A 14,139-nucleotide genomic window follows, 5' to 3' on the forward strand; every position below is an offset into this window, starting at 1 on the left:
CACCCAGACTACTAAAAGACATACAATCTCATGCTCAACATGTCCCTAGGCTCTATTCGCTCTAAGCAAGTAACACAGGATTTATCTGAAGACCCTGTAACTGCCCTGTACATTGAACATCACCTACAAAGGGTCAGAAAATGCATTATGACAGCAGAGTAACAGCCGATCAAGTAAAGCAAGTACACTTACCCGCAAAATGTAGAGTGAAAGCACAGAGACAGGCTTATTCTGCAACCACACCAGGAACTTCTCACTTAAAATCTAACTTTGAAACTGCTGCCTCTCTGGAAACATGCAAATGACTTAAATGTGCTTTCAGTGCCTTCGAGCTTCAGGACTGTATTTCAATGGCTTCCTGTTTCGTAATTGCTAGGAAAGCTAGAAAACAACAACTGGAAAACCAAACTATAAAGCTGAATGCACCCACCATTAAAAGATACTTGATCTCCCTCTCTCATTTTTTCATCCGTTGGCATCACCTATCCACGGATGTGTGCTGGCTTCCTGTCATTATGAGAAAAGCATTGCTGTTCTTTGTGGGTATGCTTGCAGATGCTATGAGGATTTTGTGTCTAAATGAGATAGTAGATAGCAAGAGACAGGTGCAAATAGCAAAGAAGCCAGCAGCAAACCTGTGCTGTTGATCCCCTTTCAGTTCTGAGAAGGTCAGCAACTTTTGAAATTCCCTTTCCTGGAGGGAAAGCCCAGCGTTTTGTTATTTTATTTTCTAATATAATCCAAATCCAGACTTCAGGTGGGCTGCTTTCACCTCTCAGTGGCATCACCAGTTGTGCATCTCCTATCCACCCAGTTCTCCACTCTTCCCACAGTCTCTTCCATGCTTTCTCCCTACTGGTTTTTGTGCCTGGAACATTTTTCCAATTCCGCCTGTCAACAGTTGTCCCGTATTGTGTATGTTTTATGCTTAACAACAACAACAACAACAACAACAACATCCTCTGTCCCAGTTTGCAGTGTATGGACCAGTATTCGTGTGGTTTTGCCTTACTAATTGTATTCCAAGGTTAGTGAAACTGAGAAAGGGCAACAAAACGGAGAGCTAAAGGCTACAACAAATTGAGATCCTATTAATGATTCAGCAGAACTGGCAGTCGGAGGAAAAAGAGCTCTGGATGCATGTGTTTTGGAAATGTAACTCTTTCCTTAGTGCTGGGACACAGGAGTATGCAAAAGCTTCAATTAGTAGTGATTTAAGTTGCAACCTTCAGGAGGGGGGAAACCCTCCCCCCATTGAACTCAGTTGCACTTTCTTCTCAGGTGATATGCATAAGAGTGTGCTGTTAATTTACATCTCAGTTCATTGAATATGTTGCCATCATTTGAAACTCATCCTGATGAATCACGCACCTGTGCTTGTCTCAGATGACCTTCTGCTTGCATGCAGGAGATCCCAGGTTTGATCCCTGGCACCTCCAGTTTTTAAGAAAGAAGAAAAGTAAAGGGGAAAGGATCAAGTACCAGGTACTGGGCAAGACCTCTGCCAGAGACTTTGTAGAACCCCTTCCAGCCAAAAGGGCAGCACTGGCTAAAGCCGCTAGCTGGTCATAATTGTCTGGATGACAATAAGGCAGTTTCCATTGTTCCTGCGCCTTTTCCCCATGAAGCTCCAAACCTAGGAGGTTTGAGCCTTTACCTCCACCTATTCCCACCCTCCAAATATTTAAATTATGTAATAACAAAAGATAGATTCTTCAAACAAACAAACAAACAAACAAACAAACAAACCCCCAACCCTTTTTTTTGCAAATTTGCAAAATTCAAGCTACTTTTTTTTGCAGCATTCCAAGTAGCTGTACTGAAGCCTTGTCCTCAAGTCACCAGCAGTCCTAGGAAGTGGCCCCACATCCCCAGCTGCTGAGATTTTTGCAAGGCATTATTGCTTGGAGACTCTCAGTTCAATTTCGGAGCCATAAGGATTAGGAAAGATTGAAAACCTGAGCTGCCTGCAAGTGTCGATTCTGTATAACCACCTAGTGTGTTTCAAATAAATATGCATTATTATAACACAAAGCAACATCAGCCTTCCCCTACCTGGTATCTTGAAGTTATTGTTGTGTTCCAGCTGCCTTCAGCCTCTCAGCCCCAGGCAGAATGGCTGTTGGTCAGGAATTACTGGACTTGTAATTCAAGACACCTGAAGAGTACCAGAGTGATGAAGGCTGAGCTAAATGCATCTTTGGCCAGAGGGGGGCAGGATGTGGTTCCTGTGCATATCTGTTTATTAACAGTGTATGTCTCCTTGGTTTAAAGGAAGGCCTGAGTCAGTGCTGTTTGGGGCAACTTTTCATAGGGCTAAGGCTTTTCCTTTTTTAATGCTGCTGCTGCTGTAAGTAAGACTCTGCTTTCTTTCCCTGCTGCTTGGGGAATTGTTGTGTACAAGATCAAAATATATTGGTATAGATCTGTAATCTTGTAGACTTTGCTATAAATAGCTGCCAGACAAGTCAGATTAGCTGTTGGCAAACAATAATTCTATCTGGTATTGTGGCTCCTTAAGCTCTGGCTGCTATGAAATGTCATGAAAAATTCATGGGTGAGGATGCTGTTAATTATGGGATGGACACCTGGCTTCTCTGCGATTTTATTCCAATTTCACTAGCATAACAGTCCGTTGACTTGTATGTTGTTTTATTGGTTCTTTTTAGATACATATAGTTCTTGTATGCAAATTTGTATGTCTCATGGCTGGACAGATTTTATTCTGATTTTGACAAGGCAAGACTGTTGGGGGGTTTCCCCCTTAGAAATATATTATTTACACACTTTTTCATCATGGATGTTTAGAACAAAATGCAAGCAATAAAATTCTGATATTCCCCCCCACCTTTGCGGCTCAATGTCGCTACACCTAGATACTTCTCTTTCTTTGCTCTGAATTTACGGAGAAAGGTGAACTATTAAATTATTGTGTTGTTGTGTTTTCGCAATTGTGTTTTGCTTCTCCTTGAACAAAGTACCATTTTCCGCTTTTAAATATTCACCTTGTAAAAATTACTAGACCTTACGGTGTAGAATTCCAGTTGAGAAGCTGTGCCGCATCATGGACAGAATCAGGCCTGGGAAGACCTGGGTTCAAATCCTGGGTTGGCCAGCTAGATGGTCTCAGCCAAGTCATGTTTTCTTTTCTTAAGGTTCTAGTAAAGATAAATAGATACAGCAAATATAATGACATCATTAAATACACCCGTAAAAATGGATATTTCCTCACCTCCCCAGTCATGTTTTCTCAGGATAGAACGCGGTGTCCTCTTTTGACTACTCTGAATTCAGTGAAGGAAGGGTAGGACAGAATGTAATGAACTACCAGGTAAATAGTTTTGAGCCAAGAGTAGCTAATCTTTTTTGCCCAAGGGCAACAATCGCCCTTAGCCCAACCTTCCAGGGGCTGCATGCCAACAGGGAGTGTGGTCACCATGCAGTATCACGCAGACACAGAGGCATCGCCACCCTCAGCTGAACGGAGGGGATATAAGCCTCTTTCCACCCTAGCCCTTTCCACCTTCGCCACCCTAGTCTCCTCTATTTCCTTTTTGCTACTGCCATCAAAGCGCTGTGATTTTGGAGCTCAGAAAAATTGCTCAGTGGATCAGATCAGGCCCCTGAGCAGGAGGTTAGCCCACCCTGCTTTATGCCATCTAAAATCACGAGGGGGGGGGATAAAATCCATGCTGAGTTAATGGAACGCACGGCCCCAATCCAGAGGGAGCAAATCAGTCACATTTGCACCCTTTTGCAATCAGTAGCACAATTTGGTTGCAACTTACTTATTTCTCATTAATTTCAAAGTGACAGCAGTTGACTAAACTACTAACTTGCTTTTGGAGTGGGGCCTATGGATTGAGTCCAGATTAAGCTAGTTGCCCTAGAAATCAATGGTGCTTCAGTTTATTGTGACTAATTTTTCAGATTGATTTTGTTGTGGTGCAGAATGTGGTTAATCCTGCCTGGATCCAATCCTATATGTACTGTGGCAAGTACCTTGATTGCTTACAAACTGATCACATAGACAGTGGAATGGACTCCCTCAGGAGGTGATGGGCTCTCCTTCATTGGAGGTTTTTAAATAGAGATTGGATGGCCGTCTGTCATGGATGCTTTAGTTGAGATTCCTGCATTTCAGGGGGTTGGACTAGATGGCCCATGGGGTACCCTCCAACTCTACAATTCTATGATTCTATGAAATAAAGAATTAAGCAATCCTCTCAGTCAAGACACAGGCTTATTGCAAAAATGGCAGAGAGGATAAAAATCTGACTAGGGGGAAGGAAGCAGAATATGCATGTTTGAATTGTAATTTAATTTTGTAGCGAAGCAAAACACTCCTAATGTGAATGCTGCAGCGAGACTCCTTACGGGGTCTTTGCTGCGAGATCACATTCATCCGGTGCTATATCAACTGCACTGGCTCCCGGTGGAGTACAGGATCAGGTTTAAGGTGCTGGTTTTAACCTTTAAAGCCCTATACGCCTAGGACCCTCGTACCTACGGGACCGCCTCTCCTGGTATGCCCCACAGAGAAACTTACGGTCTTCAAATAAAAACATCTTGAAGGTCCCAGGCCACAGAGAAGTTAGGCTGGCCTCAACTAGAGCCAGGGCTTTTTCGGCTGTGGCTCCGACCTGGTGGAACGCTCTGTCACTAGAGACTAGGGCCCTGCGGGACTTGACATCTTTCCGCAGGGCCTGCAAGACAGAGCTGTTCCGCCAGGCCTTTGGCCAGGGCACAGCCTGACTCCCTCCCTCGGCAATCTTCGCGGAGCTCTGGCCCAATGGTGGCCAGTGGCTTGAATTTAATTAATTTTATAATGAATGATTTTAGAGTGTTGTTTGTGTTGTACTTTTGTATTGTTTTATTGTTGTTAGCCGCCCTGAGCCCGGCTTCGGCTGGGGAGGGCGGGATATAAATAAAATTTATTATTATTATTATTATTATTATTATTATTATTATTATTATGTAGCTTGCGCCCTCCCTTTTTTATGTACATTCAACACATTACATTGCCCGTGTGTGGTCATAAAAATATAAAGCCTTGTTAACCTTTTTTCCCTTTCCTCATGAAAGTGTGGAGCCTCTTTTCAAGACGATGACGTGATTGTACTTAACGGTACAAAAGAGGATGTAGAAGTGCTGAAGAAAAGAATGGAGGAGAGAAGGCTTAAGAGTAAATTGGGGAAGGTAAGAGCTTTGTGCATTTTCTGATGTATTTGCACGTGCATTTATGGAATACTTCAGGAACAGAGTTTATTACAAACAGCTTTTTCAAAACCTTCTCCATGGTGGCAGGGGGTCAGTCTCCTGTTAAAGTGCCCAAAGCCCCCAGCATAAAACTGTAGGTGCAGCTCATTTAATCCCAGCAAATATTTTTATCAAGTACAGCTTGTTGTTTTTCAATTTCAGCCCTCGTTAGTAATTTTTAATTAGATCAGAGATAAATAATTTCTTTGGCCTTGCCACTAATTTAATCCAGCTCTTCTTTCACATGGAAATAGTTCTTCCTTCCTTCCACAAATGCCGTCATCAAAATAAATAAACCCATTGGTTTTCCTTTTCAAATCAGTACCCAGTTGTTCCATTACCCAGCTGCTCTTAAGCAGAACTGTCACTCTTCCTTGACGTAGTTTACGTTTTACATTTTACCCCATCCACTTCTCACTGTTAGGGATAGGAAAGTGTAAAACCAATCAACATGGTCCAAGCTACATGATAACTACTCACACATTTGCACTGCATCCATTGATCCGGGGTGAAGTTCATTTAACCCCCTAATTCTAAACTTCACAAGCATGTAGGTGCACCAGTACGTACACACATTCTGCAATGTACAGAGTATCCCTTCATTTACTTAGATCCCTCCCCTCATGGCCTTAATGATCCTCATTGTACTCATCAATATAACAACCACAGTTCTATCTTTAACTTCTGAGGGTGTTGCTGGTGTGCTAAAATAGCTTGCAACGAGAACTTCCTCTTGCAAGGGCCTCCTTTCCGTTTTGAATCTGGCTTCCTATTCAACATGATACTGTAGTAAATCAAACGGGCCATTCTGCAAGCAGCATTCATGTTTCAAACTAAAATTAGGGCAGAGCTTTTTTTCATGCTGAGGGCTTGATTCCAAATAAGCATATAACACTGCTAGGCATATCTGTGTTGGGATTAGGAAAGAGAAGCAAAGCAAAGCAGGGCATCTTTATAGGTACAGCTGAGAGACCAGCAACATTTGGCAGGGTCTTGTAGCAATCTTAAAGCTACTTGTGAGCCACCTTTGAGGATAAAAATTCTTTGAAAATATATCGGTCTCATTCCCTAGTTGCATCTTCCTACCACATGTATTTTAGTTGCAAGACTTTAGTTGCCTCTCAAACTGCTGCACAGGAAGGTCTGATGCATTGCTGCCACCTCCAGGAAGACATGGGTAATCTGCAGAAAAGGGAATAGCTCAGTGGAATCAGTGCCTTTCTTGCAGCTAATAATGTATGCAGCAGATCTGTGCAAACTGGTGACCATCAGCTGCATATGGAACCCACTAAGTGCTTCATAGTGTCCTGCTTTTTCTGCCTGCCTCAGGCTGCACAAAGAAGGCAGTTATCTGCCACCTCCTAAGCCACACAGCATAGCTAGTGGTCTGCATCCAGCTTGGCAAGTCCGAAATTGAGCGGGCCTGATGCATTCTAACATTGTTTGGGGTGTCTTCACTTCAATCCACTGTAATATTGCTGGGCCATCCAGAGCTAATTTTTATTGTGGCAATTTTTTTTTATTGTCAACAACCCAATTCATCAGGTGAAAGGGCTCATTGTCTAACCATAATTAATGGTGGGTGTAATCTCTCTCTCTCTCTCTCTCTCTCTCTCTCTCTCTCTCTCTCATGTTCTTATGTAGGACTCGCTGTGCTTTTCCCATTCAAGGGGCTGCTTAGGTCCACACCTGCTTAGCTTTGGCAATGCTGCAGCCTCAGATGCTCCCAGACTATTAACTGGATCTCAAATAAGATTATTTTAAACAATATTAAAAAGGGACTTCAAACAGCTAGCCAGCTGAGATTTCCAAAGGAGACAGGCAGCCCCTATGGAGAAAGCCATGCTCCTAGTGTTGGGTTCATTTTAATTATGTGGATAATGGAAGAAAGAACATATCTCTCCATCTCTCAAGGATGATTAGAATTAGTTTCAAGGATCAGAGTCAAGCTATTTTTCAAAACATCTTGATCCTGCAGGCAGATAAGCGTGGCCTTTCTCTTCAGGGATTATTCTGTCTCTCATACAGTTTGCTCCCTTTGCATGTTATAAGCCTTATATGCCCACTTTTAAGGGAGCACAAAGTGGGCACTGAATTGTGTGAGTGGATTGGATTGTGTAGCAATGTAATATGAAAAAAGCACTGAGTAACCTTATGGCAAAGTTGTGCCGATGGAACTGGTGGATTTGTTACCAAACACAGTTTGGGCTGTTGTCACTCATGTTTATCTCCATTGCTTCCAGAAATCCAAGAAATCTAAGTCAGCGGAGACCACTGTGAAACCCGAAGCTGCTGAAGGTAAGGTTGTGTTCATGTGCTGATGCAACAAAGTGCTATTCCAGATTACTATTCTTTTCAGTGCAGTAACTTGTGCAGCTATTACCTTTGTTGGCCAGAACCCACACATTTTCCTTCAAGGTAGCACTGCTTTTGCAGAGAAACCAACTTTTCCCAGCACACAAACAACGGTATTATGTTGCTGGGATCACCCCACCCCTGCAGCTAGCACCTCTGGTTTGATTCATGAAATCTGCAATAGCCATGCAAATATGATACGCCCCTATTGGCTAGTTCCAGTGATGGATGACCTTTCCCTATCCCTATGCCACTGTGTTCTTTTAAAAGGCCATTTTGCATGTTGTTTTGACATGAATAGGTTAGAAACTGTAAAAAAAAGAGTAACAGTAAATAGAAAGGTGGGCGCACATTATGAACTAAATATCCCCTTAAGGAAAAACAAAAGTGATAAACATAACTAACCTGCAATAATGCTTTTCTCACTTAATGGATTCTCTCCCTCTGCCCCCACCTCCCATTTTTAAAGGGACAAAAAATAAAACAAGGAGCCTGTAGGTAGATCGCACAAAGGGGCAAATATAGTTGGAATGGACTTCACAGGACCTTGTGCTTAGAAGATATTGGCCAGATTCACACATAACTTGAAGCCATGGTTTGTTTGGGCAGTTTTGTTTTTTGAAACAAATCATGAGTTAACCACGTTTTCCCACAAAGGATCAAACAAACAGTGGCTTGTTTCTCCAACGTTTGATTTGTTTTCCACCTACTGTTGCCTCATGCCTTTGGAATTTGTGAAGTGCCTGAGGTACAGAGTCCAGACCTAACCATGGTTAAGGAAGTGTGCTGAGTTCACATGTAACGCCAAGTCATCGTTAAAACAAACTAGGGTTCACGAGCCAACAACAACCCATGCCTTCAAAGCATCATCTCTTGGCAGTAAACAAGCTTGTTAAGCTGCTAGGCAGAGTTTGCACTTAAAACTTAGCCGTTCCCTGCCACAAAGTTTCTGCTAAGTACACAGGTGCTGATGCAGTGAGCCATTTATTTTATGCTCTCCCCCATCTGTGCAACATTTAGTATAACTTATGCCTTGATATCGTTATGGTTCTTCTCCATGTCCTTGGCTATGGTGGAGAACATTGGATATCATGGAGTTACAACACATATAAGGCAATGCAGAAAGGGACTGAAGGGAACTAATACACAACTGTCCTTTTCAGTGGCAACTCTCTCTGTGTTGATCATTAATTGGTCCAACTCTTGAGTGAAGTTTTATTGTTTAATTACTTTTGGTTGCACTGCTCTCTTGCTGAACAAATCTTTTGCTATTGATTTTAATAGGATCCAGATTCCACACCTTTCTTTTTAATTTCTTTCTTTCTCTTCCTGTTTATGTGGGGTTTTTATTATTATTTTGGTCTTTTTAAGCTTTGCCTACATCATCTCAAGTAAATACTGAAAAGGATACAGCAAACATGAAATCCGGAGAAAATAGAAGCATTGCCTTCTGCAAGAGTACAGGTTAGTATAAAAATTTTCATGCAGTTTCATGACATTGCGTTCAGTAATATTGTGGATAATCCTTTATTAGCCATTTTCAGCCAGATGTTCACCTAAAACTCTACTTTGAGCTGGTGCAGCTATAACTGGGACCATCTGTTCGTGGAGAGATGAGGGCTGCGTATGAGCCGTGGAATGGAAGGCTCTCCGTCATTTGCCTGTTGAATGAATTCACCCCTCCCTCGCATTTCCACTGCTGCCTTTAACCATGGTCAGTTGTTTCTATGCCAGCCATAACCAATGTTATCACTAGGAACATTAGACTCTGCCTTGTACTGAGTCAGCCTGTTGGTGCATCTAACTCGGTATTGTCCACGCTGGCTGTCAGTGGCTCTCCAGGGTTCCAGTCTCAATCCTTTCTGGAGGTGCAGAGTCTTAAACCTGGGACCTTTTACATGCAAAGCAAGATGCTCAACCACTGAGCTTAGTTGTTGAAATTAGCGGGGTAAGGGAGCTGAAAATAATGCCAATACAGTTCACATATTTTGTTCTAGGAGGCTTAGTTTAGTCAGAATCGAGTATAAACTTCCAGAGTTAATGCTAAATACATTACTTCTGGTAAATGAGCCACCATAGCCACTAGAGGGCTGTGGAAATTTGTGTTCCAGGCTTTTTAGACTCATCTACCCGTGAACTGTCCTGAAACCAAAGGGGTGGATTGATTGCCAGATGCGATTTTTTTCCCCCAGCTCTCCTACCCCACTAAATTGGTGAGCTGGCTTGAGATGCTTCCCTGAGCTTGGTCTTTGTGGACTAGCGGTGGGTGCAACATAGCTCTCTTCTTTGCAAGGCCTAAGAGCTTCCATGAGCCATGTCCTGTCTAGTTGTGCTGACTACTTAAAAAAACAACACACCCCCTCCCAATTTCAGGACTTCCAACTGTTTGTGAGCCGTCCTTTGGTGTCCATGTTTCTAACAAAACCAACTGTTTCAGTTGTTGCATGATTTCAACAAGGTTGGCTCCAGTTTGAGGGTTGGGGACCCTAAACAAACTGCCCTCTTGTTTGGCCCTCCTGTGTTGGTGGGCCTTGGTAAGCTTATTTGGTGGCAGGAGCAGCAGGACTCTGATCTGCAACAGGCAACAGGCAACAGGCAACTGGGTTTGAGAACTATTACTGTCATTTCCTACAGTGCAGCATCACCCTGGACTCTTTCGAGAAGAAAATTGGTAGCTTCCAGACCTAGCCACCAGGTGCTGATTTGAAATTGTTTTAAGGGAGAACCAGCATAGATACTGGCAGTGGACCTGCTGAAGCGCTAGGATCCTGGCAACTGCCAAAGGGTGCCAAGTGCCAGCTGTGCAAAATAGAAGTTTAAGCAACTTAATCTTGACTTTAGTTTGAACAAGCCTTAAAAAGAAATATGGATGTTGATCATCCCTGACCATTGGCCGTCTGCACTGCGGCTTATGGGAGTTGCAATCTCAAACAACTGAAGGGCCCCAGGTTGGCAAAGGTTTCTTTAGTATGGTGTTTGTGTGTGTCTACACGCACGTTTTGTGGGTGATGTTGACACGTGTTCTGTTTACTTCATTCTGTAGCAGTCAGCGAAAGTCCATCGTCTTCATCTGGAAAAAGCAGCAAAAGTTCATCCGAGGGCCCCAAGCGATCCTTCGCAAGCAGAGGAGAGAAATCGGAAGCATACAAGTCTATTTTTACATCACACAGCTCTGCCAAACGCTCCAAGGAAGAGTCTTCCAATTGGATCACGCATACAGCATACTATTTCTAAAACAGAAAAGTTTCCAGTTTGTAGCAGGCTCTGCCCTTTCCCACCCTGCTGCAGTTCCTCTTACAAGGGAGGACTTAGTTATTTGGCACCGAGTGCAATTTGCTGTCGATTTAGAAGGACCATCCATATATAACTATGTAAAGTAGAATATAAAAGCAGTTAGCAGAAATCAGTTGTGTTTTTTAAAGGGGTGATTTGAACAAGTACTAATTGTTAGGATCACAAATGATGTGCTCTTGATTCCACCTTCCATCCCGCCCCCCACAGGTCCTGGTCGCTTTGAATAATTTGGATGCATGTAGAACAAAACAGGTGACCTGCCCACATCATCTACCTTGCATGGGTACCTTCTGCTGTCTTTCAGGCATCCTGACTTTCAGACCTTCTTTTGCATGGGAATGTAGATTGTGGGGCTAGAGTAATTAGATAGGAGATTAGCATGACCACTTCCTGTCCTGTTCTTCTCCTTGGTTTGCTAAAGCTTTGTCTAGGTGGGTCAGGCTTCAGCAAACGGAAGGTGTTCCACCGTCCTCTTTCCCAAGTGTGAGGAAGCTACAGCAGAAGCCAGCATCCTATGTTCAAGAGGGCTGTGGAGTGATGAGCCACAGAAAACATTTTTTTTGGGGGGGGGGCAGCCCAGAGTGTCCATCTTTACCCGTGTAGCTCTTGCCAGCTTTATAGAAGTGATATTGCTAAATGTTTAATTTTGGTTTCCATTCCTGTCACTTGTCAGAGAAATAAAGCAGAGCCCTTTGTGACTTTTCTTGCGCACCTTGTACTTACAAATAAAAGCACAATATTCTAATATTGTCCCTCGATTGCATGGTTGAAAGCTGTCCAGCCCATCCCACTTTCATCGTAAAAGGTTTTGGAGATGTTGCATTAGAAGAAACGTGAATGGGAGGAGAAAATGCGTTAGTACTCTTCTGAGACGTGTAAGAGACTACGGTTCATCAGAGATGGTGTTGCCGTAAAACAGGCGCAGGACCTCATGCACAGCAACCCCAAGTCTAGTCGTCCCACTCTGAAACCGTGAGGGAAGGTTGTAGTATTTGAGACTTTGTAATTTAGAGAAAAGGCAAGTAGGAGGTGATTGACATAAATAAAATAATGGCATGGGAAAAGTAAATGGGGGGAGGGAGGTCTCCCTCCTAACACTTGAATTCATGGCTATCCAATGTCACTGAATGTTGGACGATTCGGGATAGATAAAAGAAAGCATTTCTTCACACAACACGTAATTAAACTGTGGAACTCACTCCCAGAGGAGCCAGTGATGGCCGCCAAGTTGGGTGTCTTTAAGAGGGGATTAGACAAATTCATGGAGGAGAAGGCTGTCAATGACCACTAGCCATGCTGGCTATGCTCTGCCTCCACAGTGGTGATGGTGGTTGTTTAGTCGTGTCCGACTCTTCGTGACCCCATGGACCAGAGCACCCCAGGCACTCCTGTCTTCCACTGCTTCCCACAGTTTGGTCAGACTCATGTTTGTAGCTTCGAGAACACTGTCCAACCATCTCGTCCTCTGTTGTTCCCTTCTCCTTGTGCCCTCCATCTTTCCCAACATCAGGGTCTTTTCCAGAGAGTCTTCTCTTCTCATAAGGTGGCCAAAGTATTGGAGGTTTTGTCCATGGAGTTTTCTTGGCAGGGATACTGGAGTGGCTTGCTGGTTCCTGCTCCAGGTGGATTACGTTTAGTCAAAACTCCACTATGACCTATCCATCTTGGGTAGCCCTGCACGGAATAGCTCATAGCTTCGCTGAGTTATTCAAGCCCCTTCGCCATGACAAGCAAGTGATCCATGAAGGAGGCCTCCACGGTAGGATACAGTAATGCTTCTGAATACCAGTTGCTGGAAACCTCTGGAGGAGAGAATGCTCCTGTGCTCGGGTCCTACTTACAGGTTTCTCACGGGTATCTGGTTGGCCAATGCGAGAAAAGGATGATGGACTGAATTGGCCACTGGCCTGATCCCGTAAGGATCATCTTACGTTTTTATTAGGAATCTTTTGTCTTATGTGTGTGTGTACACCCCCAATTAGCTCATGTTGAACAATTAATGAAAAGCGTTGACAACCCACTGGACCTACAGGCCTATTGGTTGCAGATCCCTAATTTAAATGAAACGTCAACACCATATTTTTAGAGGCTTCGTTAGGACCTAGACTTGTGTTTTGAGTGGAGATCCTTAAACGGTTTTCCATGCAATGTCACATCATCTCCTCTTCCTGTGCAGAGCGAGTGAGAGGTAAATTAGTCCGGTTAACTCATTTTGAAACATGTCCCGAAATGCAATCGGGGAAGGTTGATTAGAAATTCAGATGACTCTATTTACACTCTGCTAGGATTTCTGATAGGTGAGTGCTGACTGCAATGGCTGCAATCGTTTGCCATTTTGCAAGCATAATTAGCCATGTTTTCCACACAAGGTTCTGTCATGTAATTTGCATAATACTTCTCTTCCCCCAACTTGTTAACCAGTAGGAAGCTTTTTGCCACCTTTCGTCCCCGCCCCCTACCCCAGATCAAAACATTGTGAAGTTTGCCACGTTTTCTATTTATAAATTTTTGCCTGACATTTTCTTCTATGTTTCTTCCTCTTTCCTCCTTTTGTTGGTTAAGCACAGAAGCAATAAGCTTCTCCTTGTTTGACGCACACACACTGCGGAAGTCTAAGCGTAGTGTCATTGTGTTTTGACATCACTTTTAATTTTCTCCAAGGGAGCATGCTTGCCTTGGGGAAATAACTGCTAAAAATGCTTATTTGAAGCTTAATTATTATATATTTGGCTCACAATCTAAAAGGAGAGCAAATTCCACTTCATAAGCATGGTGGCACCAGCTTTCTATATAGAGGCTGACCAGAGAATTGTGAATGTGTTCCTTCTCTTCTATTTCTGTGCTCAAGACTGGGCAATAGTTTGCCCAGAGAATGGGCCAGATTGTTGTTGTTGTTTAGTTGTTTAGTCGTGTCCGACTCTTCGTGACCCCATGGACCAGAGCACGCCAGGCACTTCTGTCTTCCACTGCCTTTCGCAGTTTGGTCAAACTCATGCTGGTAGCTTCGAGAACACTATCCAACCATCTTGTCCTCTGTCGTCCCCTTCTCCTTGTGCCCTCCATCTTTCTCAACATCAGGGTCTTTTCCAGGGAGTCTTCTCTTCTCATGAGGTGGCCAAAGTATTGGAGTCTCAGCTTCAGGATCTGTTCTTCCAGTGAGCACTCAGGGCTGATTTCCTTAAGAATGGAGAGGTTTGATCTTCTTGCAGTCCATGGGACTCTCAAGAGTCT

The 14,139-nt window shown here is 43.4% G+C and overlaps 1 protein-coding gene across 1 annotated transcript in view; it reads left to right on the forward strand.

Moving 5' to 3' along the window:
- Nucleotides 1-11,653, forward strand: part of RTF2 (replication termination factor 2) — a 62,181-nt gene extending 50,528 nt beyond the window's left edge. The window contains exons 6-9 of the mRNA XM_053394316.1: nt 5,086-5,199; nt 7,503-7,557; nt 8,986-9,078; nt 10,658-11,653. Coding sequence (XP_053250291.1) covers nt 5,086-5,199; nt 7,503-7,557; nt 8,986-9,078; nt 10,658-10,848 — 453 coding nt within the window. The 3' untranslated portion in view covers nt 10,849-11,653. The remainder of the gene's footprint in view (nt 1-5,085; nt 5,200-7,502; nt 7,558-8,985; nt 9,079-10,657) is intronic.
- The last annotated feature ends 2,486 nt before the right edge of the window (nt 11,654-14,139 follow it).

This window comes from Podarcis raffonei, chromosome 6 (assembly GCF_027172205.1).
Source record: "Podarcis raffonei isolate rPodRaf1 chromosome 6, rPodRaf1.pri, whole genome shotgun sequence".
NCBI lineage: Eukaryota > Metazoa > Chordata > Lepidosauria > Squamata > Lacertidae > Podarcis > Podarcis raffonei.